General features: G+C 45.7%; 1 protein-coding gene across 2 annotated transcripts in view; it reads left to right on the plus strand.

Moving 5' to 3' along the window:
- Window positions 1–647: 647 nt before the first annotated feature.
- Window positions 648–26,510, plus strand: part of CNKSR3 (CNKSR family member 3) — a 190,809-nt gene continuing 164,946 nt past the window's right edge. Inside the window, exon 1 of one of the 2 annotated variants that reach the window (XM_069769415.1) lies at window positions 648–1,061. In XM_069769415.1, coding sequence (XP_069625516.1) covers window positions 896–1,061 — 166 coding nt within the window. In that variant the 5' untranslated portion in view covers window positions 648–895. The remainder of the gene's footprint in view (window positions 1,062–26,510) is intronic. The other variant, XM_069769416.1, reaches the window with a different exon arrangement.

A 26,510-nucleotide genomic window follows, 5' to 3' on the forward strand; every position in this document is an offset into this window, starting at 1 on the left:
TTGCTGACGATACGCTGCGGACACAACCGCAAATGTGAAACCAGCCTAAGATGCCATACGTTGGTGTTGATATATGATCTTAGTTTCTGGTATAAAGATACTTTTATTGTGAGACTCTACAATGAATATGGCCTCCGCTGTTTTCTTTTTTTTGCAAAGCGGAGACCCAAAAGTGTTTAGGGTAGTTGCAAGAAACAGAGCATAGTCTGGGGAGCACAACTGCTATGGCGCAATGCCAGGAGAGGAGGAGGGTCACAATCCTGAATCCTGCCTGCTATATTTCAGGTCCAATATTCATGGGTTTGGGCATTGCCAGCTGGCACAGGATGTCAGAGAGGTCCTGGCTGGCCATATTTTTTATTTTGACTAGTAATGGTTTTTGAAGAGACACCAGGCAAAGCATGGCGTGTGTCTGCAGCCTGGTGACACCACAGAACTGTTTTCTTGGTTCGTGTGCACCTTCAGCTCTGTGCAGTACTGTATCCTCCTCGTCTGCCAGGCCATTGTGCACAGTGACCGAACAATGGCAGACATGGCATCGCACAGGGGCTGAGGTACGAGCTATGAGCTCTCAGTTCAGTGTTTGCAGTGTGGGAGGGCCGGCGTGTGAAAGAAAGGACAATGAGCCTCCGGAGGGAGGGGCCGGTGACAAAGGGGCGACCAGAGGCCCGGGCACGGGAAGTTTGGGAAGGTTCGCCTAATATGGGGAGGAGGCACAGCAGGATGGAGGAGGACGGGCTGGGGATGGAGGAGGACGGGCTGGGAGGGGAGTGAGCGGGGAGCCTAGCACTGAGCGCTGCCTCCTCTGCGCAGTCACAGTATACAGGGGCCGTGTGACCAGCTGGAGCCATGTCTGTCACCGCCGACGTCCGGCTATGAGCTGAGGCCCGGGGGAATGAGCGATGGGAACGTGAGGCACGACGTGGATGTGCTACACCGGAGGAGCGCTGCCGTCACCGGTCATCTGGGGGAGACACCATTACTGGCGCTGGAGGCTCGCGGCCACATCATGGAACCTGTCACCAAGTGGACGCCGGGGCAAGTGGTGGACTGGATGAGAGGTCGGTATTGTGTGGGGGTAGTGAGGAGATGTAATGGTGAGGGCAGTAGTAGTGAGGAGGTGTAATGGTGGGGGCAGTAGTAGTGAGGAGATGTAATGGTGGGGGCAGTAGTAGTGAGGAGGTGTAATGGTGGGGGCAGTAGTAGTGAGGAGGTGTAATGGTGGGGGCAGTAGTAGTGAGGAGGTGTAATGGTGGGGGCAGTAGTAGTGAGGAGATGTAATGGTGGGGGCAGTAGTAGTGAGGAGGTGTAATGGTGGGGGCAGTAGTAGTGAGGAGGTGTAATGGTGGGGGCAGTAGTAGTGAGGAGGTGTAATGGTGGGGGCAGTAGTAGTGAGGAGGTGTAATGGTGGGGGCAGTAGTAGTGAGGAGGTGTAATGGTGGGGGCAGTAGTAGTGAGGAGGTGTAATGGTGGGGGCAGTAGTAGTGAGGAGGTGTAATGGTGAGGGCAGTAGTAGTGAGGAGGTGGAATGGTGGGGGCAGTAGTAGTGAGGAGGTGTAATGGTGGGGGCAGTAGTAGTGAGGAGGTGTAATGGTGAGGGCAGTAGTAGTGAGGAGGTGTAATGGTGAGGGCAGTAGTAGTGAGGAGGTGTAATGGTGAGGACAGTAGTAGTGAGGAGGTGTAATGGTGGGGGCAGTAGTAGTGAGGAGGTGTAATGGTGAGGGCAGTAGTAGTGAGGAGGTGTAATGGTGAGGGCAGTAGTAGTGAGGAGGTGGAATGGTGGGGGCAGTAGTAGTGAGGAGGTGGAATGGTGGGGGCAGTAGTAGTGAGGAGGTGGAATGGTGGGGGCAGTAGTAGTGAGGAGGTGGAATGGTGGGGGCAGTAGTAGTGAGGAGGTGGAATGGTGGGGGCAGTAGTAGTGAGGAGGTGGAATGGTGGGGGCAGTAGTAGTGAGGAGGTGGAATGGTGGGGGCAGTAGTAGTGAGGAGGTGGAATGGTGAGGGCAGTAGTAGTGAGGAGGTGGAATGGTGGGGGCAGTAGTAGTGAGGAGGTGGAATGGTGGGGGCAGTAGTAGTGAGGAGGTGTAATGGTGAGGGCAGTAGTAGTGAGGAGGTGGAATGGTGGGGGCAGTAGTAGTGAGGAGGTGGAATGGTGGGGGCAGTAGTAGTGAGGAGGTGGAATGGTGGGGGCAGTAGTAGTGAGGAGGTGTTAGGCCATGTTCACACCATCCTTTTTTTAATGCGGAACCGCCGCGATTTTCCCGCTGCGGGTCCGCAGCTGTTTTCCATGCAGGGTACATTACAATGTACCCTATGGAAAACAGGAACTGCTGTGCCCACATTGCGGAAAATCCCGAAAAAAGCCGCGCTGAATAGCTGCGGTAAAAAAGAAGTACCATGTCACTTCTTTTTGCGGAACTGCAGCGGTTCTGCACCCATTGACCTCCATTGTGAGGTCAAACCCGCAGTAAAACCCGCAGACGAAAAAAATATCTGCGGGTTTTCTGCGGTTTGTGGTGCAGAACCGCTGCAGTGTGGCTGCCCCCCCGTGCTCCAATCCCACCCCCCCCATGCTCCGATGCCACCCCCCGTGCTCCGACGCCCCCCCGTGCCCTAATCTCCCCCCCTTATACTTACCGGGCCTCCCAGTGTCCGTCCGGCCGTCTTCTCCCTGGGCGCCGCCATCTTCCAAAATGGCGGGCGCATTCGCAGTGCGCCCGCCGAATCTGCCGTCTGGCAGATTCGTTCCAGGCACATTTTGATCACTGTGATAACCTCACAGTGATCAAAATAAAAAAAAAAGGTAAATGCCCCCCCCCCCCTTTATCACGCCCCATTGCTCCTGCAACCCTCAACCTACTGTCTCCTTCCCCATAATCCTGTAGAATGTAAGCCCGCAAGGGAAGGGTCCTCGCCCCTCTGTATCAGTCCGTCATTGTTAGTTTGTTTACTGTATGTGATATTTGTAACTTGTATGTAACCCCTTCTCATGTACAGCACCATGGAATCAATGGTGCTATATAAGTAAATAATAATAATAATAATAGTAACAATAATAAAATAAAAATAATTTTTCCCCCCCCCACTACAGTTAGAACTAGGGGTAGGGTTAGGGGTAGTGTTAGGGGTAGGGTATTTTCAGCCATTTTAACCCTAAAAAAACTTCCTAGAAAACACACAGAAACTGCACTAAAAACCGCATCAAAAAACGCACCAAAAAGCACCAAAAAACGCATCTGCGTTTTCTGCCAAGAGCTGCGGTTTTTAGTGCAGAAAAAACAGCAGGGAAATCAGGAACGTGTGAACATGGCCTAAGGGTATGTGTACACGTTGCGGATTTGGCCCTGTGGATTTGCAGCTGTTTTCCATGCATTGTACAGTACCATGTAAACCTATGGAAAACCAAATCCGCAGTGCACATGCTGCGGAATATTTTGCGGTTTATTTTATGCAGCATGTCAATTCTTTGTGCGGATTCCGCAGCATTTTACACATGTTCCTTAATTGGAATCCAAAGGTGTAAAAACGTAGGTGAAATCCGCAGGTAAAACGCAGGGCTTTTTACCTGCTGATTTTCAGAATCCGTGTGGAAAAATCCGCAATGGAATCTGCAACGTGTGCACATACCCTAATGGTGAGGGCAGTAATTGGCACAGTGATAGTGAGGGTTGGTAGTAATGACTGGCAGCGGTGCAGAGGGCTGTGATGCTAATGGGCAGTAGTGTGATGTGCAGTAATGTGGGGGACAGTGAGAAGGGGCAATGATAATAGGGGCAGTAGTTGCGGCCTCCTAGAATGGCTGAGCTTCCTGCTATTTGTCTGGAGCAGTCACTTGTTCCCAGCTCCTTGTATCTGCCCCCACTAATCTTCTTCATGTCTCAGTGAACTCTTTTAACTTCCTTCCCACTGTTACTCCCTCCTCCAGAGACCTAACTTGCCCCCTATTAAAGTCATCTCAATCCTCCTTCCCAAAAATGAGACTGGAACATGAGAAAGAGCCCAGGCCGGGTGACCTATTGACAGAGGATTAGCTATTCCCCAGCCCAGTGACCAGTTGTAAGCAGGTCCGGGCCCGGCATGCAACAGGTTATGGCCCAACTGGAGTAAAATCTGGAACAGATGTGACGATAGCTGCTCACTTCCCGGACTGGAATATTAGAAATATGCTGACAAATCTGGACTTATCGTCTAATATCTTGCCTGGGAGATATTGTGGCATGCCAACTCCTCCTATGCCAGCTGCTAAGATGTCCCTGTGTGACATGTACCAGCTTGCAGTTTGTTTCTCAGTGATAGTGTTGTTTCTTTGCTTGTTTCGTGTATTGGGTGGGTCCGATGAATTCAATGGGAATAATGGCAGCCAGGGTACCACGATCAAAACAGCCTGCTGCTATTGTGTGAAACTTTGGATAGTTATTGGCCTTGTAAAATCTTGCATTATGGTTGATCGTGTAACAGTGATACTCTTTTAGCAATCTATGAGGCTGTGAGTGATGATTTACGAGGCACGGCCAGTAGACGTAGATTTGGAGTTGGTTACCTGTATGGTGAGGTCGGCCGCTGTCAAAGGTTCACTACCATGTTCCCACATTATAATGCAACGGACTAGTTTATTAGATGCTGCGTGGCTGTGGAACGGAAGACACTATGGTTTGTGTGAAGAGCAGCATATAAACGTGTGACATGTGATGTTGGTATGGCGGTATGTATACAGAATACAACAATGCCATGTGCGGAGTGTGATAAGGCCCTTACCGCTGGGGTCATGAGTCCCTTCTGCTTCCATTTCCTATGTGCCATTCTGTCCAGTGAAGAAAAAATAAGCAAATGTCTGATGGACTGTTACCGTGGACAGACATGGCGCTGTCTATAGCCGGCCAAGCATGTATTTAGTAATAGACCGTCAAATTTCTTCTTCTCAATCAATAACTGTATTGCCATTTTAGTCAATTGCATTCAAGTCTAATAAAGGCTATAAAATACCCGACATATCATCATCATTTCAGATTGTATTCTGTTATATACCTGTCCTACTGCACCATGCAAAAGAGAAAACATGAGCAGCTTCCACTTTTCTAAACTAAATATAGTGGGATTTGTATTATTACAGATTTTCTGTTTTTGTGCATCTAAAACAATCGCTAATACAGTAGCTTGATTTGTGGCATCGTCTTCATGTTCCTGTTGTAAGACGTCTGTTATTCTAGCTTTGTGCCATTCTCATGGGTATCATGATCTCTTCACAGGGACAAGGCAGTGAACACTTGGGAAATAACACATTACCGTATATACTCGAGTATAAGTCGAGACCCCTAACTTTGCCACAAAAAACTGGTAAAACTTAATGACTCGAGTATAAGCTTAGGGTGGAAAATGCAGCAGCTACCAGTAAATTTAAAAAAAAAAAAATAGGTACCAATAAAAATAAATTAATCGAGATATCAGTAGGTTAAGTGTTTTTGAATATCAATATTGAATCAGGAGCCCCATATAATGCTGCATACAGTTCATGATGGGCCCCCTAAGATGCTCCATACAAAATATGCCCCATATAATGCTCCATAAAGTTTATGATGGGCCCCATAAGATGCTCCATATTAAAATATGCCCCATATAATGCTGCGCAAAGGTTTACAAGGGCCCCATAAGATGCTCCATAGAGACATTTGCCCCATACAAACCTGCATAAAGGTTGATTATGGCCCATAAGATTCTCCATAGAGATATTTGCCCCATATAGTGCTGCACAAACATTGATTATGGCCCCATAAAATGCTCCATAGAGACATTTGCCCCATATTGTGCTGCACAAATGCTGATTATGGCCCCATAAGATGCTCCATAGAGATATTTGCCCCATATGCTGTTGCTGCGATTAAAAAAAAAAAAAATTACATACTCGCCTCTCGTCGCTCAGGCTCCCAGCACTTGCAATATTAACCTGCCGTTGTTCCACCGCTGGGCGCCGCTGTGTCTTCCGCGTCCCCTGCACTGACGTTCAGGCAGAGGGCGCGCGCTAACCACGTCATCACGCCCTCTGACCTGAGTGTCACAGCAGAGGATGCGGAAGATGGAGCCCGGCGGTGGAACGAGGACAGGTGAATATTGCGCAGTGCTGCTCACCCTCCCCATTATACTCACCTGATCCCGACGCGGTCCCTGGCAGCTTCCCTGATGGTCTTCCCCGGGCGCTGACAGCTTCTTCAAGCGTTGAGCGGTCACCGGTACCGCTCATTGCTGTAATGAATATGCGACTCCACCCCTATGGTAGTGGAGTCGCGTCCATATTCATTACTGTAATGAGCGGTACCATGTGACCGCTCAACGCTGGAACAAGCTGTCAGCGCCCGGAGATGCAGGGACCACGCCAGGAGCAGGTATGTCACAGCCGCCGCTCTCCCTCCCCCGCCGACCCCCCTGTGACAATGACTCGAGTATAAGCCGAGAGGGGCATTTTTTAGCCTAAAAAAATGGACTGAAAATCTCGCCTTATACTCGAGTATATACGGTATATTGTATTGCAATATGATGTTGTAAAATATTATTTGCCTAAATATTTTTGATACCTATTTTGTATGTAAAATAGAGTAGGTGGCTTTTCATCATTTCAGTGGACCTGTGTAATATTAATCTGGTTGGATAATTAAGACATCTTTGAATGATATATGTGAAGCATAATTTGATTCTGGTGTGTTATGTTACATTGTGCAATTCTTTATAGTGACAGGTACATCCCCCTTGGCTGAGATGTGTCATGGTGAAGGTAGCCGGAGTACGTAGGACTTTTCAAGTCTGGACTGGCAGAATAAAACAGAGTCTAAAAGAGTTCAGGCAGCTACAGTATGTTCACACTAGTTAGTCCTCAGATGACTAGATTACAGACTAATCCTCTGCAGACTGTTTATTCTCCCACTTATTGGCCTGACATGACAGCTGTCAGTGCACAGTGGCATTTATGTGGGCAGCTGTACTTAGGCTACGTTCATATTTGCGTTGTGCGGGGCTGCATCGGCGACGCAACACACAACGCAAACAAGAACGCATGCAGAATGCATAGTTTTGCGACGCATGCGTCCTTTTTTTGCTGGATTTTGGACGCAAAAAAAATGCATCTTGCTGCGTCCTCTGCGCCCTAACGCTTGCGGCAAAAAAGACGCATGCATCGCAAAACGCATGCAAATGCATGTCCATGCGCCCCCATGTTAAATATAGGGGCGCATGGCACATGCGTCGCCGCGGCTGCGCTCGACGCAGCCCGGCAGAACGCAAATGTGAACGTAGCCTAAGGCTATATTCACACTTTGCGGATTTTGCTGCGGATCCGCAGCGGATTTGACCGCTGCGGATCTGCAGCAGTTTCCCATGAGTTTACAGTCCAATGTAAACCTATGGGAAACAAAAAACGCAGTGCACATGCTGCGGAAAAAACCGAGCGGAAACGCTGCGGATTACATTCCGCAGCATGTCACTTCTTTTCTGCGGATTTTCACCTGCTCCAATAGAAAACTGCAGATGAAAATCCGCAGAAGAAAACGCAGTAAAAACCGTGATAAATCCGCAGTAAAAACCGCGACGGGTTTTCACTGCGGATTTTGGAATTCTGCTGCGGAAAAATCCGCAGTGGAATCTGCAAAGTGTAAACATAGCCTCAGAGCACAGAAGCTTAGGGTTCAAACTAATGCATGCACATGAGTATAGATAGTCTGCTAAAAACAAGGCGTGCTACTTTTTGTCTGACAAGGCCCAAAGCACAAAGGCTTCTTCAACATCTGATTTTACAAGAAGGAAGGCACAGGATTGTTCTTGGGATACACAGAATTGCATACTCTTTGTTGCTAGCCATACTACTTGTGTGCGGATTACAAATGTTCAAAGCAAGAATACAGGGAGCATGGAAAGCCTCCGGGGCGTATTGCAGACCCATAGTGCACTCTGACTGCTATACGGGTGTGTACATGGGTAATTGCTGTGTGTCTGAGGCCTGAGACATAGATAACATTTTTCTGAAATCTCGGCACATCGAGTAACCATTTTTATTCTTAATCACTTTTTCTTATATATTTGTTTATACATTCTGTTGATTTGAAGAGTTTCTAATTTTAGCAAAAAAAAGTGTTTTTTTTTTCTGTGTTCTCGCTGCTTTTTTGGCTGTATTTTTCAGGTGGCTTACATGGGTAGAAAACTAAAAATAAGCCAATAATAGCCCCCCAAAAGGACCTTTATTGGACAGTGTGACTACACAAAAAACGAGAAACGTGAACGAATCAAGTTAAAGCACTACTCCAGCGTTATTTTTTTTTTATTATTTTTTTTTGTCCACATAGACATATGAGGGCTTGTATTTTTACAGGACTAGTTATATTTTTGAGTGACACCACTCTTTTTACCAGATAATTTACTGAAAAACAGGAAAAAAATTCAAAGTGAAGAGAAACTGTAACCCCCCCGCCCATAATTCTGATATTATTTTTTGGGAATGGTTTTTACAGTGTTATCGCTGTAATTGTATTGATGAGGAGAATCATATTGCGAGGTAATTTTTACCACAAAATGTACACCGTAAAAACAATTCCCCCCAAAAAAATTGAATTGTGTTTTCTTTCCACAATTTCACCAAACTTGGAATTTTTGTTTTCCATTTTCAAGTGCACTATATGGTTTAATCAATGGTGTCATTCAAAAGTACAACTTATCCTGCAAAAAGTAAGCCCTATTGGCCATATTGATGGAAAAGTAAGAGTTATGGCTCTGGGAAGGAGGGGAGCAAAAAACGGAAATGCAGAAACAGAAAATAGTCGCAGCGTGAAGGGGTGAAAGTGGTGGTGCCTGAAATGCAGACATATTGCATCATCACACAGAAACATGGATGCATTTCTTCAAGAATTGTAGACCTTTAGGGTATGTGCACACGTCCGGATTTTTAGCGTTTTTTTTGCGGAATTTCGCTATAAAAACGTTATAATTCCGCATCAAAAACGCTAAAAATATGCATCCTATCATTTAGAATGCATTCCGGATTTTTTGTTCAGATGGATGCGTTTTTTACCGCAAAAAAACGCATTCCGCAAAAAAAATGGACATGCTCATTCTTTTTGTGGATTTTTTGCGGATTTCTAAGCCAAAATGACTTTCAGGAAAAAAAAAAACCGCAAAAAATCCGCGCCAAAAACCGCGATAAATCCGCGCGGAAAAAGACGCGATTTTCTGCCAGAATTCTCCGGATTATATCAGGAAAAAAACCTGACGTGTGCACGTACCCTTAAGGCTATGTGTACACGTTGCGGATTCTCTGCGGATCCGCAGCGTTTTTTGCGGTGCAGAAACGCTGCAGATCCGCAATTGATTTACAGTACAATGTAAATCAATGACAAAAAAAAAATGCTGCAGTTTAAAAGAAGTAGCATGTCACTTCTTTTTTTGTGAATCCGCAGCGTTTTTGTACCCATTCCATTATAGAAATCCGCAGGGGTAAAAACCGCAGCAAATCCGCAAGAAAACCGCAGCAAAAACGCACAAAATACGCAACAAATTCGCAGGAGCGTTTTCTGCCAGGAGAGACAGAATCCGCACCAGAAATTCCTAAGCCTAATCCGCAACGTGTGCACATAGCCTAAAGAAGTGTCGATCGACTATATACTAGTCGATCGGCATTTGTGTACTGGCTTCTTTACATGGACACACATGTTGTTAGCAGCCCATGTCCTTTTTACATTGGGCGATGTGCTGATGAAAATGATTTTTGTTCCAACCAATATAGATCACATCAATCCACAAATTAGTGTTTTGCTTGTCTATTTAGTGATTGCCGTCATATTTACATCTCTGAATGCGTGTCTGTGCTGGCAGTAATTTTAAATGTAGATGCTAGTCTGTATGTTATACACTATATACACACACAATTCATGCCACACACACACTGTATTATAACCGCACACTGTATGTTACACGCGCAAACAAAGTTTACAGCAAGGACCTCACAACACTTGGCCACGTGTGGCCTGCCCTGCTCTTATTTGTTGCCTGCGTGGTACTGACCAGAAAAAACTGATGGCAATCCTGTGCAATCAGCTATTTGTGTGTCACTGCCTGAAGAACGCCACTCCTAAGCTGCTCAGAAGCCAATGAGCATTTTCCTTCACTGCGGAGTGCTCATTGGTTATTACAAGCTCCTATGAGTGGCTTACATTGTATGACAGGAGTCTGCATTAACCAATGAGCACTCTCCCTGTTAGTAACACAAATAGCTGATTGGTTACTGAAATGCTTCTATCACAGTCACATCCCTGCGTGTGTTGTGAGGATTCTCCGGCAGTCAGACCAGGTGGTCATGTGACCACAAGTAGGTAATATGTATACTCCCCACCACATACCGTTTAGACTTGCACGGCTTTGCTCAATTTCAGTTGTATTGAGCGAGACTGCACACTTCTAGTTGGAATGTGGCCGGATGTATGCATATTGCGCATACTTGTGGTCACATGACCGCCTGGTCTTACTGCCCGCATAGGTCATCGTGATATGAGGATTCACATGTCTGCGGTCACATAGTGACTTTTGTGAAAAACCTGGATAACCCCTTTAAAGTAGAAACAATATCCCTATGACTAAGGGTACCGTCACACTGACCAACTTCACAACGATGTCGCTAGCGATCCGTGACGTTGCAGCGTCCTGGATAGCGATATCGTTGTGTTTGACACGCAGCAGCGATCTGGATCCTGCTGTGACATCGTTGGTCGGAGCAGAAATTCCAGAACTTTATTTCGTCACTGTACCTCCCGCAGACATCGCTGAATAGGCGTGTGTGACGCCGATTCAGCGATGTCTTCACTGGTAACCATACTGGCATTAGTGGATCTATTTGGAGCCTTTGCCACAGATACATCATTTGACTGTAAAAAATGCACTGCCTCACTTTTTTAATGGACAGAAACCAATTACGGTATACGTCACATGTGAACAGAGCCCAAATATGCCTTTTTAACAAAGGTATTGGCTTTCGACATGCTATCCTTATCCATTAACATCAACTCACTCTATTTTTGTACCATTCACAGCTGACCACAACTTTAGAAACAGAAAGGTTATTGTTCTCTTTTCAGCCAGAAGACTTGCTAAATGTCATCCAAGGAATACTATCACTAAGATTTTTCTAAATCTCTTTTATGTTGCATGAAATGTAAATTTCTCTGACTGTTAAAAATGCAAACAAAAGCATACATTTGTTTAAGCAGGTTTTCCAGGACTTTTATTATTTTTGTGTATGGGGCTAAGGCTAGGTTCACATTGCGTTAGTGGGTATCCGCTAACGGAATCCGTTACATAGCGCCACTAACGCAATGTAATGAATCCGTTAGTGCACTCATTGACCGCAATGTATGTAACGCATCCCTAACGCATGCCATTTTTGGCATGCATTAGCGATGTGTCGTTATTTTGTGACGGACCTCGAACGCTGTCTGCAGCGTTTTTAGGTACCTTTTCGCTAGCGCAGATCGGGCATCTGCACTAGCATGATCGCTAAACGTGATCCCCTTTTAGACATTGCGTTAACGCAGTCTGTTAGCGTATGCGCTAAACGGACGGACTGCACTAATGCAATGTGAACCTAGCCTACTGTCCAGATGACTGATAAAGGTCTTGTATTGACCGAAATGTCTCTTCTTTTGGTCTTGCCATTATTAATAAATTTTCCTGCAGAATGCCACAAAACGAGTGCCAAGTGTTTGTTGCAGTGTAACTGACGGATTGGGTATCCTACTTGTGCACCACTCTCTCCAGAAGTTCCTTGTGTTTTTTTCACAGATCATGGGTTGCAGTTCCTGCTTGGACATAGTTCCACAGATGTCTTCATGGCCCCAAAGGTGGTTCAGGTGTACTGCTATTTTGGGAGGTAGAGAGCTCTACAAATCGCATCCTCGATCTATTCCACCAAAATCTGTGCTCCAAAAGCCAGATAGTGCTCATTCCCTGCCAAGCCCTGCAGTGTGGCTAAGGCTACGTTCACACTAGCGTTGTGCGCCGCTGCGTCGGCACAACGCACGCAAAAACGCAGCAAAACGCACGCAAAAACGCTGCGTTTTGCGACGCATGCGTTGGTTTTTGCCAAAATTTGGACGCAAGAAAAATGCAACTTGTTGCGTTTTCTTGGTCCGACGCTAGCGGCAAAAAAGACGCATGCGTCGCACAACGCAACAAAAAAAAACGCATGCGTCCCCCATGTTAAATATAGGGGCGCATGACGCATGCGTCGCCCGACGCAAACTAGCATGACGCTAGTGTGAACGTTACCTAATCCGCAGTTTCCAACCACGTATGAGTTATCACTGCATTCAGGAGAACGTGCATAAAAATGATGTGATTTATTTTTACCCTTAACCCTCATGTAAGCGAAACATTTGCAGCAAACTTAAAATTTTAGTGGTACAAATGTAATTTTTTCTTTTCACGGCCCAATGTTATAATATTCTGTGAAGCTCTTTTGGGTTCAAATTGAACTCACTATAATTCTAAATGAACTCCTTGGTTGGTATAGTTTCCAAAATGAGGTCACTTATGTTTTTTGCTGTTCTGACACCTCAGGGGTCCGCCTAATGCGACATGGCAATCTATCTCAGCCAATGCAGAATTATTAAGCCGTGAGTATTTTGCCCATATCGTCATTTTATGCAGGTTTTCCAACTCTGCGCTGTATAAACCTGAATGCATATTGGATGAGGCAGATCAGGTGATGTATAATGAGGGAGGATGTGGCCTAAGGATATCGACAGCCTTTATCACGGTGTGCAGAATTATTAGGCAGATTGTTTTCCAAAAGCAAAATGGGCTAAAAGAGAAATATAACTGTGGCCAAAGCTGCAACAGACATGTCTCATATTTGCATCAAAATGTTTTACCACTACCATATGTAACTAATTGACCTTTTTAGAGTCAAAGTGAACTTTCTGTTATTTTTCCAACACATGTAAAGATTTGGTACCAACTAGATCTTTGGAGACATTTATATGTTGCTTGGCCTGACTTCAAGGTTCCAAAAATAAGACTTTAGCTAAGGCTCTTGGAATTTGTGAAGCTTATCTTTGCAGGCAGTCTACTCTATATATTTACTACATTGTGAATAGTGTCAGTAACCTTTTCTTTAACCTTTCTGCTCTCTGCTTACAGAATACACATGTAAATGATATGTATTCCTTAGCTAGCATAGTTATGTTAATCATGCTGACAACAAGTTCAGATCAGAGTTGACCATCCAGTCTTGTAAACAGAGTAATTAGCATATGTTAAATTCTCCCTTCTCATGCCAATAGGTTCACATTACACTGCACACTTTCGGCCTTGTCATGCTTTCTGCAGTGAAGGCTCCATGTGCATCTTTTAGGATTGAAAAAACTTTTTTCTTGGCAACGTTTGATACATTTTGTTTTAGACAATAGGATTCAATAGGAATGAGATATAGTACAATTTGATTTATTGACACTGGTGCTGTTTTAAGAGCTTGTTAACGATCTTCACTGATTCATTATTATTGCTTTAGACATCCTGACAGAAACCAAAAGAAAATAGCAGTCTGTTGGATGCTGTTTGTGTGCATCTCTAGTCGGGTCCGGCACCACATTAGTCAGAGCATATAAGTAAACCAGGATAATACACAATTTTTCTTTAAATAAATATATACTAACTCAGAAATAGCATATACAATAGGAGATTTTGAGTTTTTTTTGTATATAAAAATATATTTTATTAAATATAAAACATCAGACAAAACAAAGACATTATTATTTAAAAAATATTTAGAACAATTTTTCATTTGTATGGAAAGTTGTGTGATCCCAATAGGTAAAAGCGCAACGTGATCGCTAATCAGGGCTGATAGTATAGCAGCTTTCAAAAGGTTACCGCCAAATAGGCATGTGTATAAGCATGAGGCCAAAACCACTCTTACTTCATGCATGTGCTGAAGGTTAAAGACGTTTTTTTTCCTCTCTCAAGGATAGTATATCAAAGATACATATCACACATAAAATGCATTGAAGCGCTACACTAAAAAGTATTATAGTAAACGGTTAATTACCAATTATCATACGATTCAGTCCTGAAGGCGATCACTCTCCCCGACGCGCGTTTCGTGAGACTGATTCTCGCTTCCTCAAGGGGGCGTGGTCTTAAGCATTCAGACGTCGGTATTAAATTAGTCAGAGCATGCTGTATTTTTACCAAAGCCGCAAACTTCCAAAACACAAGACCTACAAACACTCTACATGTGAACTATTCAATAATATGCTAAGAACTTTAAAGGGAACCTGTCACCCCCCTCAGGCGTTTGTAACTAAAAGAGCCACCTTGTGCAGCACAAATGCTGCATTCTGACAAGGTGGCTCTTTTAGTTATGCTCCCTGCACCCGCTGAAATAAACGTTTGTAAAATGTGCCCTGTTATGTTTGCTAATGACAGGTGTTATGAAGGCAATCCAGAAACACAGTGTGCTTAGCGATCAGAGCGCACACAGTGATCTGACAAATACCCAAAAATACAAGAACGAGCTCTGAGACGTGGAAACTCTGTAGACTGCACACCTGATCCTATCCTAAACACAACTAAAAGCGGCTGTGGATTGCGCCTAACAACTACCTAGGCAACTCGGCACAGCCTAAGAAACTAGCTAGCCTGAAGATAGAAAAATAGGCCTGACTTGCCCCAGAGAAATTCCCCAAAGGAAAAGGCAGCCCCCCACATATAATGACTGTGAGTAAGATGAAAAGACAAAACGTAGGGATGAAATAGATTCAGCAAAGTGGGGCCCGATATTCTAGGACAGAGCGAGGACAGTAAAGCGAACTTTGCAGTCTACAAAAAACCCTAAAGCAAAACCACGCAAAGGGGGCAAAAAAAACCAACCGTGCCGAACTAACGGCACGGCGGTACACCCTTTGCGTCTCAGAGCTTCCAGCAAAACAAAAGACAAGCTGGACAGAAAAAAAGCAACAAAAAAGCAAAAGGCACTTAGCTATACAGAGCAGCAGGTCACAGGAACAATCAGGAGAAGCTCAGATCCAACACTGAAACATTGACAAGGAGCAAGGATAGCAGCATCAGGCGGAGTTAAGTAATGAAGCAGTTAACGAGCTCACCAGAACACCTGAGGGAGGAAGCTCAGAAGCTGCAGTACCACTTGTGACCACAGGAGTGAATTCAGCCACAGAATTCACAACAGTACCCCCCCCTTGAGGAGGGGTCACCGAACCCTCACCAGAGCCCCCAGGCCGACCAGGATGAGCCGCATGAAAGGCACGAACAAGATCGGAAGCATGAACATCAGAGGCAAAAACCCAGGAATTATCTTCCTGAGCATAACCCTTCCATTTAACCAGATACTGGAGTTTCCGTCTAGAAACACGAGAATCCAAAATCTTCTCCACAATATACTCCAATTCCCCCTCCATCAAAACCGGGGCAGGAGGCTCAACAGATGGAACCATAGGTGCCACGTATCTCCGCAACAACGACCTATGGAATACATTATGTATGGAAAAGGAGTCTGGGAGGGTCAAACGAAAAGACACAGGATTGAGAACCTCAGAAATCCTATACGGACCAATAAAACGAGGTTTAAATTTAGGAGAGGAAACCTTCATAGGAATATGACGAGAAGATAACCAAACCAGATCCCCAACACGAAGTCGGGGACCCACACGGCGTCTGCGATTAGCGAAAAGTTGAGCTTTCTCCTGGGACAAGATCAAATTGTCCACTACCTGAGTCCAGATCTGCTGCAACCTATCCACCACAGAATCCACACCAGGACAGTCCGAAGACTCAACCTGTCCTGAAGAGAAACGAGGATGGAACCCAGAATTGCAAAAAAATGGAGAAACCAAGGTAGCCGAGCTGGCCCGATTATTAAGGGCGAACTCAGCCAACGGCAAAAAGGACACCCAATCATCCTGGTCTGCAGAAACAAAACATCTCAGATATGTTTCCAAGGTCTGATTGGTTCGTTCGGTCTGGCCATTAGTCTGAGGATGGAAAGCCGAGGAAAAGGATAGGTCAATGCCCATCCTACCACAAAAGGCTTGCCAAAACCTTGAAACAAACTGGGAACCTCTGTCAGAAACAATATTTTCAGGAATGCCATGCAACCGAACCACATGCTGAAAGAACAAAGGTACCAAATCAGAGGAGGAAGGCAATTTAGCCAAGGGCACCAGATGGACCATTTTAGAAAAGCGATCACAGACCACCCAAATGACTGACATCTTTTGAGAAACGGGAAGGTCAGAAATGAAATCCATCGAAATATGTGTCCAAGGCCTCTTTGGGACCGGCAAGGGCAAAAGCAACCCACTGGCACGAGAACAGCAGGGCTTAGCCATAGCACAAATCCCACAGGACTGCACAAAAGTACGTACATCCCGTGACAGAGATGGCCACCAGAAGGATCTAGCCACTAACTCTCTGGTACCAAAGATTCCAGGATGACCAGCCAACACCGAACAATGAAGTTCAGAGATAAGTTTATTAGCCCACCTATCAGGGACGAACAGTTTCTCTGCTGGACAACGATCAGGTTTATTCGCCTGAAATTTTTGCAGCACCCGCCGCAAATCAGGGGAGATGGCAGACACAATGACTCCTTCCTTGAGGATACCCGCTGGCTCAGATAAACCCGGAGAGTCGGGCACAAAACTCCTAGACAGAGCATCCGCCTTCACATTTTTAGAGCCCGGAAGGTACGAAATCACAAAGTCGAAGCGGGCAAAAAATAACGACCAACGGGCCTGTCTAGGATTCAAGCGCTTGGCAGACTCGAGATAAGTCAAGTTCTTATGATCAGTCAATACCACCACGCGATGCTTAGCTCCTTCAAGCCAATGACGCCACTCCTCGAATGCCCACTTCATGGCCAGCAACTCTCGATTGCCCACATCATAATTACGCTCAGCGGGCGAAAACTTCCTGGAAAAGAAAGCACATGGTTTCATCACTGAGCAATCAGAACCTCTCTGTGACAAAACCGCCCCTGCTCCAATCTCAGAAGCATCAACCTCGACCTGGAACGGAAGAGAAACATCTGGCTGACACAACACAGGGGCAGAACAAAAACGACGCTTCAACTCCTGAAAAGCTTCCACAGCAGCAGAAGACCAATTAACCAAAGATTCTCACCAGATTATACGCACCACGAAGATCTAGCTTAGTGAACCAACTAGCCCCCTTAATCCGAGCAAACAAGTCAGATAACAATGGCAAGGGATACTGAAATTTAACAGTGATCTTATTAAGAAGCCGGTAATCAATACACTGTCTCAGCGAACCATCCTTCTTGGCTACAAAGAAGAACCCTGCTCCCAGTGGTGATGACGATGGGCGAATATGTCCCTTCTCCAGGGATTCCTTCACATAACTGCGCATAGCGGCGTGTTCGGGCACGGATAAATTAAATAATCGACCTTTAGGGAATTTACTACCAGGAATCAAATTGATAGCACAATCACAATCCCTATGCGGAGGTAGAGCATCGGACTTGGGCTCTTCAAATACATCCTGATAATCAGACAAGAACTCTGGGACCTCAGAAGGGGTGGATGACGAAATCGACAAAAATGGAACATCACCATGTACCCCCTGACAACCCCAGCTGGATACCGACATGGAATTCCAATCCAATACTGGATTATGGGTTTGTAGCCATGGCAACCCCAACACGACCACATCATGTAGATTATGCAACACCAGAAAGCGAATAACTTCCTGATGTGCAGGAGCCATGCACATAGTCAGCTGGGCCCAGTATTGAGGTTTATTATTGGCCAAAGGTGTAGCATCAATTCCTCTCAATGGAATAGGACACCGCAAAGGCTCCAAGAAAAACCCACAACGTTTAGCATAATCCAAATCCATCAGATTCAGGGCAGCGCCCGAATCCACAAACGCCATGACAGAAAACGACGACAAAGAGCATATCAAGGTAATGGACAGAAGGAATTTGGACTGTACAGTACCAATGACGGCAGACCTAGCGGACCGCTTAGTGCGCTTAGGACAATCAGAAATAGCATGAGTGGAATCACCACAGTAGAAACACAGACCATTCAGACGTCTGTATTCCTGCCGTTCAACTCTAGTCATAGTCCTATCGCACTGCATAGGCTCAGGTTTAACCTCAGGCAGTACCGCCAAATGGTGCACAGATTTACGCTCGCGCAAGCGTCGACCGATCTGAATGGCCAAAGACAAAGACTCATTCAAACCAGCAGGCATAGGAAATCCCACCATGACATCCTTAAGAGCCTCAGAGAGACCCTTTCTGAACAAAGCTGCCAGCGCAGATTCATTCCACTGAGTGAGTACTGACCATTTCCTAAATTTCTGACAATATACTTCTATATCATCCTGACCCTGGCACAAAGCCAGCAAATTTTTCTCAGCCTGATCCACTGAATTAGGCTCATCGTACAGCAATCCGAGCGCCAGGAAAAACGCATCGACACTACTCAATGCAGGGTCTCCTGGCGCAAGAGAAAATGCCCAGTCTTGAGGGTCGCCGCGCAAAAAAGAAATAATAATCAAAACCTGTTGAATAGGATTACCAGAAGAATGAGGTTTCAAGGCCAGAAATAGCTTACAATTATTTTTGAAACTTAGAAACTTAGTTCTATCTCCAAAAAACAAATCAGGAATAGGAATTCTTGGTTCTAACATAGATTTCTGATCAATAGTATCTTGAATTTTTTGTACATTTATAACGAGATTATCCATTGAAGAGCACAGACCCTGAAAATCCATGTCCACACCTGTGTCCAGAATCACCCAAATGTCTAGGGGAAAAAAAAAAAGTGAACACGGAGCAGAAAAAAATAAAATAAATAATGATGTCAGAACTTTTTCTTTCCCTCTATTGAGAATCATTAGTTCGGCTCCTTGTACTGTTATGTTTGCTAATGACAGGTGTTATGAAGGCAATCCAGAAACACAGTGTGCTTAGCGATCAGAGCGCACACAGTGATCTGACAAATACCCAAAAATACAAGAACGAGCTCTGAGACGTGGAAACTCTGTAGACTGCACACCTGATCCTATCCTAAACACAACTAAAAGCGGCTGTGGATTGCGCCTAACAACTACCTAGGCAACTCGGCACAGCCTAAGAAACTAGCCTGAAGATAGAAAAATAGGCCTGACTTGCCCCAGAGAAATTCCCCAAAGGAAAAGGCAGCCCCCCACATATAATGACTGTGAGTAAGATGAAAAGACAAAACGTAGGGATGAAATAGATTCAGCAAAGTGGGGCCCGATATTCTAGGACAGAGCGAGGACAGTAAAGCGAACTTTGCAGTCTACAAAAAACCCTAAAGCAAAACCACGCAAAGGGGGCAAAAAAAAACCCCACCGTGCCGAACTAACGGCACGGCGGTACACCCTTTGCGTCTCAGAGCTTCCAGCAAAACAAAAGACAAACTGGACAGAAAAAAAGCAACAAAAAAGCAAAAGGCACTTAGCTATACAGAGCAGCAGGTCACAGGAACAATCAGGAGAAGCTCAGATCCAACACTGAAACATTGACAAGGAGCAAGGATAGCAGCATCAGGCGGAGTCAAGTAATGAAGCAGTTAACGAGCTCACCAGAACACCTGAGGGAGGAAGCTCAGAAGCTGCAGTACCACTTGTGACCACAGGAGTGAATTCAGCCACAGAATTCACAACAGTGCCCCCTCATACCCTGAAATCGCCAGGGAGGTAGGTCTTTCCTTCCTAATTAGATGCAGAACAGCCATCACTCCAGGCCTGTGCACGCCGGGCGCCGCCTCCTCTTCCTGCATTATCGTCCCCGGCGCCTGCGCATTGTTTTTTTTTCGGGCATGCGTAGTTGCTCTGCCCTTTGTACTTAGGCTGGTTTCACATTTGCGTTTAAAAACGCAGCGTTTTAAACGCAAATGCGTTTGGTGAAAAAACGTGTTTAGACGCATGCGTTTTTGCATGTGTTAAAGCAAATGCGGCGTTTTGACCCGTTTTTATGCGTTTTTTTTCCTGCGTTTGCGTTTTTGAAACGCATGATGAGAAGTGTGTGACAGCTGCCAATCATCAAAATCAACTAGAAAACCCACTATAAATAGAAATAGCTAGGGTTAGGATCCCTAGTAACCCTAGGGATCCTAACCCTAACCCTAGGGATCCTAACCCCAAACCTAACCCTAACCCTAGGGATCCTAACCCTAACCCCAAACCTAACCCTAGGGATCCTAACCCTAACCCCAAACCTAACCCTAGGGATCCTAACCCTAACCGTTAGGGTTAGGATCCCTAGTAACCCTACGGATCCTAACCCTAACCCTAGGAATCCTAACCCCAAACCTAACCCTAACCCTAGGGATCCTAACCCCAAACCTAACCCTAGGGATCCTAACCCTAGGGATCCTAACCCTAACCCTAGGGATCCTAACCCTAACCCTAGGGATCCTAACCCTAGGGATCCTAACCCTAACCCTAGGGATCCTAACCCTAACCCTAGGGATCCTAACCCTAACCCTAGGGATCCTAACCCTAGGGATCCTAACCCTAGGGATCCTAACCCTAGGGATCCTAACCCTAACCCTAGGGATCCTAACCCTAGGGATCCTAACCCTAGGGATCGTAACCCTAGGGATCCTAACCCTAGGGATCCTAACCCTAGGGATCCTAACCCTAACCCTAGGGATCCTAACCCTAACCCTAGGGATCCTAACCCCAAACCTAACCCTAACCCTAGGGATCCTAACACTAACCCTCACCCTAACCCCAAACCTAACCCTAACCCTAGGGATCCTAACCCTAACCCTTAGGGTTAGGGTTAGGATCCCTAGTAACCCTAGGGATCCTAACCGTTAGGGTTAGGATCCCTTAGGGTTAGGATCCCTTAGGGTTAGGGTTAGGATCCCTTAGGGTTGGGGGGTGGCTTATCAGTGTGTATTCTTGTGTTTTTCTATTAAAACGCATGCAAACGCATGTGCTTAAAAACGCATGCGTTTACATAAACATCAATACGTTTTTTTGCCGCGAAAAAACGCATGCTTTTTTGCTCGGCAAAAAAACGGCGCTAGAAATTACTGCATGTTGCATTTCTGCAACAAAACGCATGCATAGAAACGACGCATGCGTCGTCAAAATGCGGCAAAATGCCCGCAAAAAAGCATGCGTTTTTAATGTTAACCCCTTAGTGACAGAGCCAATTTGGTACTTAATGACCGAGCCAATTTTTGCAATTCTGACCACTGTCACTTTATGAGGTTATATCTCTGGAACGCTTCAACGGATCCCGCTGATTCTGAGATTGTTTTTTCGTGACATATTGCACTTCATGTTAGTGGTAACATTTCTTCGATATTACTTGCGATTATTTATGAAAAAAACGGAAATATGGCGAAAATTTTTAAAATTTTGCAATTTTCAAACTTTGTATTTTTATGCCCTTAAATCAGAGAGATATGTCACGAAAAATAGTTAATAAATAACATTTCCCACATGTCTACTTTACATCAGCACAATTTTGGAAACAAAATTTTTTTTTGTTAGGGAGTTATAAGGGTTAAAAGTTGACCAGCAATTTCTCATTTTTACAACACCATTTTTTTTTAGGGACCACATCACATTTGAAGTCATTTTGAGGGGTCTATATGATAGAAAATAATGAAGTGTGACACCATTCTAAAAACTACACCCCTCAAGGTTCTCAAAACCACATTCAAGAAGTTTATTAACCCTTTACGTGCTTCACAGGAACTGAAACAATGTGGAAGGAAAAAATGAACATTTAACTTTTTTTTGCAAACATCTTAATTCAGAACCATTTTTTTTATTTTCACAAGTGTAAAAACAGAAATGTAACCATAAATTTTGTTATGCAATTTCTCCTGAATACGCCAATACCCCATATGTGGGGGTAAACCACTGTTAGGGCGCACCGCAGAACTTAGAAGTGAAGGAGCGCCGTTTGACTTTTTCAATGCAGAATTGGCTGGAATTGAGATCGGACGCCATGTCACGTTTAGAGAGCCCCTGATGTGCCTAAACAGTGGAAACCCCCCACAAGTGACACCATTTTGGAAACTAGACCCCTTAAGGAACTTATCTAGATGTGTGGCGAGCACTTTGAACCCCCAAGTGCTTCACAGAAGTTTATAACGTAGAGCCGTGAAAATAAAAAAATCGCTTTTGTTTACACAAAAATGATCTTTTTGCCCACAAATTCTTATTTTCACAAGGGTAACAGGAGAAATTAGACCACAAAAGTTGTTGTGCGATTTCTCCTGAATACGTCGATACCCCATATGTGAGGGTAAACCACTGTTTGGGCGCACCGCAGAGCTTGGAAGTGAAGGAGCGCCGTTTTACTTTTTCAATGTAGAATTGGCTGGAATTGAGATTGGACGCCATGTCGCGTTTGGAGAGCCCCTGATGTGCCTAAACAGTGGAAACCCCCCACAAGTGACACCATTTTGGAAACTAGACCCCTTAAGGAACTTATCTAGATGTGTGGCGAGCACTTTGAACCCCCATGTGCTTCACAGAAGTTTATAACGTAGAGCCGTGAAAAAAAAAAAATCGCATTTTTTCTACAAAAATGATCTTTTTGCCCACAAATTTTTATTTTCACAAGGGTAACAGGAGAAATTAGACCACAAAAGTTGTTGTGCAATTTCTCCTGAGTACGCTGCTACCCAATATGTGGGGGTAAACCACTGTTAGGGCGCACCGCAGAGCTTGGAAGAGAAGGAGTGCCGTTTTACTTTTTCAATGTAGAATTGGCTGGAATTGAGATCGGACGCCATGTCGCGTTTGGAGAGCCCCTGATGTGCCTAAACAGTAGAAATCCCCCACAAGTGACCCCATTTTGGAAACTAGACCCCCCAAGGAACTTATCTAGATGTGTGGTGAGAACTTTGAATGCCCAAGTGCTTCACAGAAGTTTAGAATGCAGAGTCGTGAAAATAAAAAATATTTTTTTTTTTCACAAAAAAGATTTTGTAGCCCCCAAGTTTTTATTTTCACAAGGGTAACAAGAGAAATTGGACCCCAGAAGTTGTTGTCCAATTTATCCCGAGTACGCTGATGCCCCATATGTGGGGGTAACCCACTGTTTGGGCGCACGGCAGAGCTCAGAAGGGAGGGAGCACCATTTGACTTTTTGAGCGCAAAATTGGCTGTCGTGTTTGGAGACCCCCTGATGTACCTAAACAGTGGAAACCCCCCAATTCTAGCTCCAACCCCTAACCCTAATCCCAACCTGATCCATAATCCTAATCACTAACCCTAACCATAATCACAACCCTTACCCCAAAACAACCCTAATGTCAACCCTAACCATAACCCTAATCAAAACCCTAAATCCAACACACCCCTAATCCTAATCTCAACCCTAACCTCAAACCTAACCCTAATCCCAATACACCCCTAATCACAACCCTAACCTTAACCCTAATCCCAAACCTAACCCTAATCCCAAGCGTAACCCTAATGCCAACCCTAACCCTAATACCAACCCTAATCCAAACCCTAAACCTAATCCCAGCTCTAACCCTAACTTTAGCCCCAACCCTAGCCCTAACTTTAGCCCCAACCCTAACCCTAGCCCTAAGGCTACTTTCACACTTGCGTTGTTTGGCATTCCGTCGCAATCCGTCGTTTTGGACAAGAAACGGATCCTGCAAATGTGCCCGCAGGATGCGTTTTTTGCCCATAGTATTGCCGACGGATCGTGACGGATGGCCACACGTCGCGTCCGTCGTGCACTGGATCAGTTGTGTTTTGGCGGAGCGTCGGCACAAAAAAAGTTCAATGAAACGTTTTTTTGTACGTCGCATCCGCCATTTCTGACCGCGCATGCGTGGCCGTAACTCCGCCCCCTCCTCCCCAGGACATAGATTGGGCAGCGGATGCGTTGAAAAACTACAGCTGCTGCCCACGTTGTGCACAATTTTCACAACGTGCGTCGGTATGTCGGGCCGACGCATTGCGACGGCCCCGTACCGACGTAAGTGTGAAAGAAGCCTAACCCTAAATTTAGCCCCAACCCTAACCCTAAATTTAGCCCTAACCCTAAATTTAGCCCTAACCCTACCCCTAACCTAACCCTACCCCTAACCCTAACCTAACCCTACCCCTAACCTAACCCTAGCCGTAACCCTAACCCTACCCCTAACCTAACCCTAGCCGTAACCCTACCCCTAACCTAACCCTAGCCCTACCCCTACCCCTACCCTAACCCTACCCCTAACCCTAACCCTAGCCCTAACCCTACCCCTAACCCTACCCCTAACCCTAACCCTACCCTACCCCTACCCCTAACCCTACCCCTAACCCTACCCCTAACCCTAACCCTACCCCTAACCCTAATTTTAGCCCTAACCGCTGTTCTCCTGCCGGCCGGCAGATGGAGACAGATGGCGGGCGCACTGGGCATGCGTCCGCCATGTTCTTCTGCCGGCGGCCAGGAGGAGCAGCAAGAGGATCCAGGGACCTAGGTGAGTATGCTAGGGTCCCCGAATCCCCCTATTTCTCTGTCCTCTGATGTGCGATCACATCAGAGGACAGAGAATTACACTTTACTTTTTTTTTTTTTTTTTGCGGTCGCCGGTAAACAGTTAATTACCGGCGATCGCAAAACAGGGGTCGCTAAAACCGACCCCCGATCATGCTCTTTGGGGTCTCGGCTACCCCAGGCAGCCGAGACCCCAAAGATTCTCCCGGTGCCGGCCGGCGGGCGCACTGCGCATGCGCCCGCCATTTTGAAGATGGCGGCGCCCACCGGGAGACACGAGGAGCATCGGGGGAGCTAGGTGAGTATTGGGGGGCCACCTGGGACCCCTTTTCTCTGTCCTCCGATGTGCGATCACATCGGAGGACAGAGAAATTAAAAAGAGATCGCTTTTTTTTTTTTTTTTTTTGCGATCGCCGGTAAACGGTTAATTACCGGCGATCGCAAATGCGGGGAGGGTTAAAAACCCCCCGAATCATGTTCTCTGGGGTCTCGGCTACCCTCGGCAGCCGAGACCCCGGAGAAAATCGGCCTGTGGGGGCGCTATACACTTTTTCCACAGCGCCGTTAATTAACGGCGCTGTGGTTTAAGTACCCTTAGCGGCCGCCGTTAAAAGGCGTATCGGCGGTCGCTAAGGGGTTAAGTATAGGGAAAAAAATACATGTGTTTTTTTGTGCAAAAACGCAAAAAAAAAACGCAAATGTGAAACCAGCCTTACAGCGCAGGCGCTGGGGATGATAATGCTGGAAGAGGAGGCGGCCCCCGGCGCGCACAGGCCCGGATCGACGGATGTGCTGCATCTGATTAGGGGGGAAAGACCCGCCTCCCTGGCGATTTCAGGGTATGAGGGGGCACATTTTATAAACGTTTATTTCAGCGTGTACAGGCATTATAACTAAAAGAGCCACCTTGTCAGAATGCAGCATTTGTACTGCACAAGGTGGCTCTTTTAGTTACGAACGCCTGAGGGGGGTGACAGGTTCCCTTTAAAGTAATATTTTAAAAAATGATACAAAATGTCAACAAAAATGAAGCGATAAACCCTGAAAAAATGCTTTGAATACACCTTTTCCAGTGATGCTACCACAGTGTATTGGTTGTGTTTGTATTCCATGGGACTTACCGCTATTCAAATGGCCATTACATAGCTTTGGGCCTAATTGAAAACTGTATGTTCTGCTTTTACATATGTTGTGCAGTTGTCTTCAGACAAGTTTCTCACAGGGGCAATAAATGTGCAGGCCATGACCCCTTGTTTTTTTATCTCCATCACATACCATACTCTGAGACTCCTAAGTGCTGCCGCATTTTCAATAAATCTTGAGTCTGTGTTATGCTGGGCAGGCCAGTCACCAGTTGTACATGTGTGCTGTAAGTATGAGTTCACATGCTGTGAAAAAAAATCAGATGTTTTCTATTACAGCATAAGTGTGGTAATTAACAGTAATCAGACAAAGTACATTGAATTTTTAATACTCCTGTGAAAAGGCGCTGAATTTCATGACATGGCTGCATTGCAGCTGCTTGCAACCACTAAGTGAAACTTTAAAGGGAACCTGTCACCCGTTTTTTAAGTATGAGATAAAAATACTGTTAAATAGGGCCTGAGCTGTGCGTTACTATAGTGTATTTTGTGTCCCCTGATTCCCCACCTATGCTGCCGAAATACCTTACCAAAGTCGCCGTTTTCACCTGTTAATCAGGCTGGTCTGGTCATATGGGCGTGGTTACAGCGCTGTTTCTTCCCCCAGATCTTGCATATCTCTCCGTTGGTGGCGTAGTGGTTTGCGCATGCCCAACTGCTGCAGCTGAATCCACTGCGCAGGTGAAGAAAAAACGCGCGGTCGGCGCTATTTCCCTGGTGATCGGTGGGGGCGGCCATCTTCCTGAGGCCGCCGCAATCTCCATCTGCCCACGCGCGGCATCCCGCAGCCATTTTCCTGAAGCCCTGGGCAGCAGATGACTCCATTTGCGCACACGCGGCCTCAGAAAGATGGCCACC

Source organism: Ranitomeya imitator, chromosome 5 (assembly GCF_032444005.1).
Source record: "Ranitomeya imitator isolate aRanImi1 chromosome 5, aRanImi1.pri, whole genome shotgun sequence".
NCBI lineage: Eukaryota > Metazoa > Chordata > Amphibia > Anura > Dendrobatidae > Ranitomeya > Ranitomeya imitator.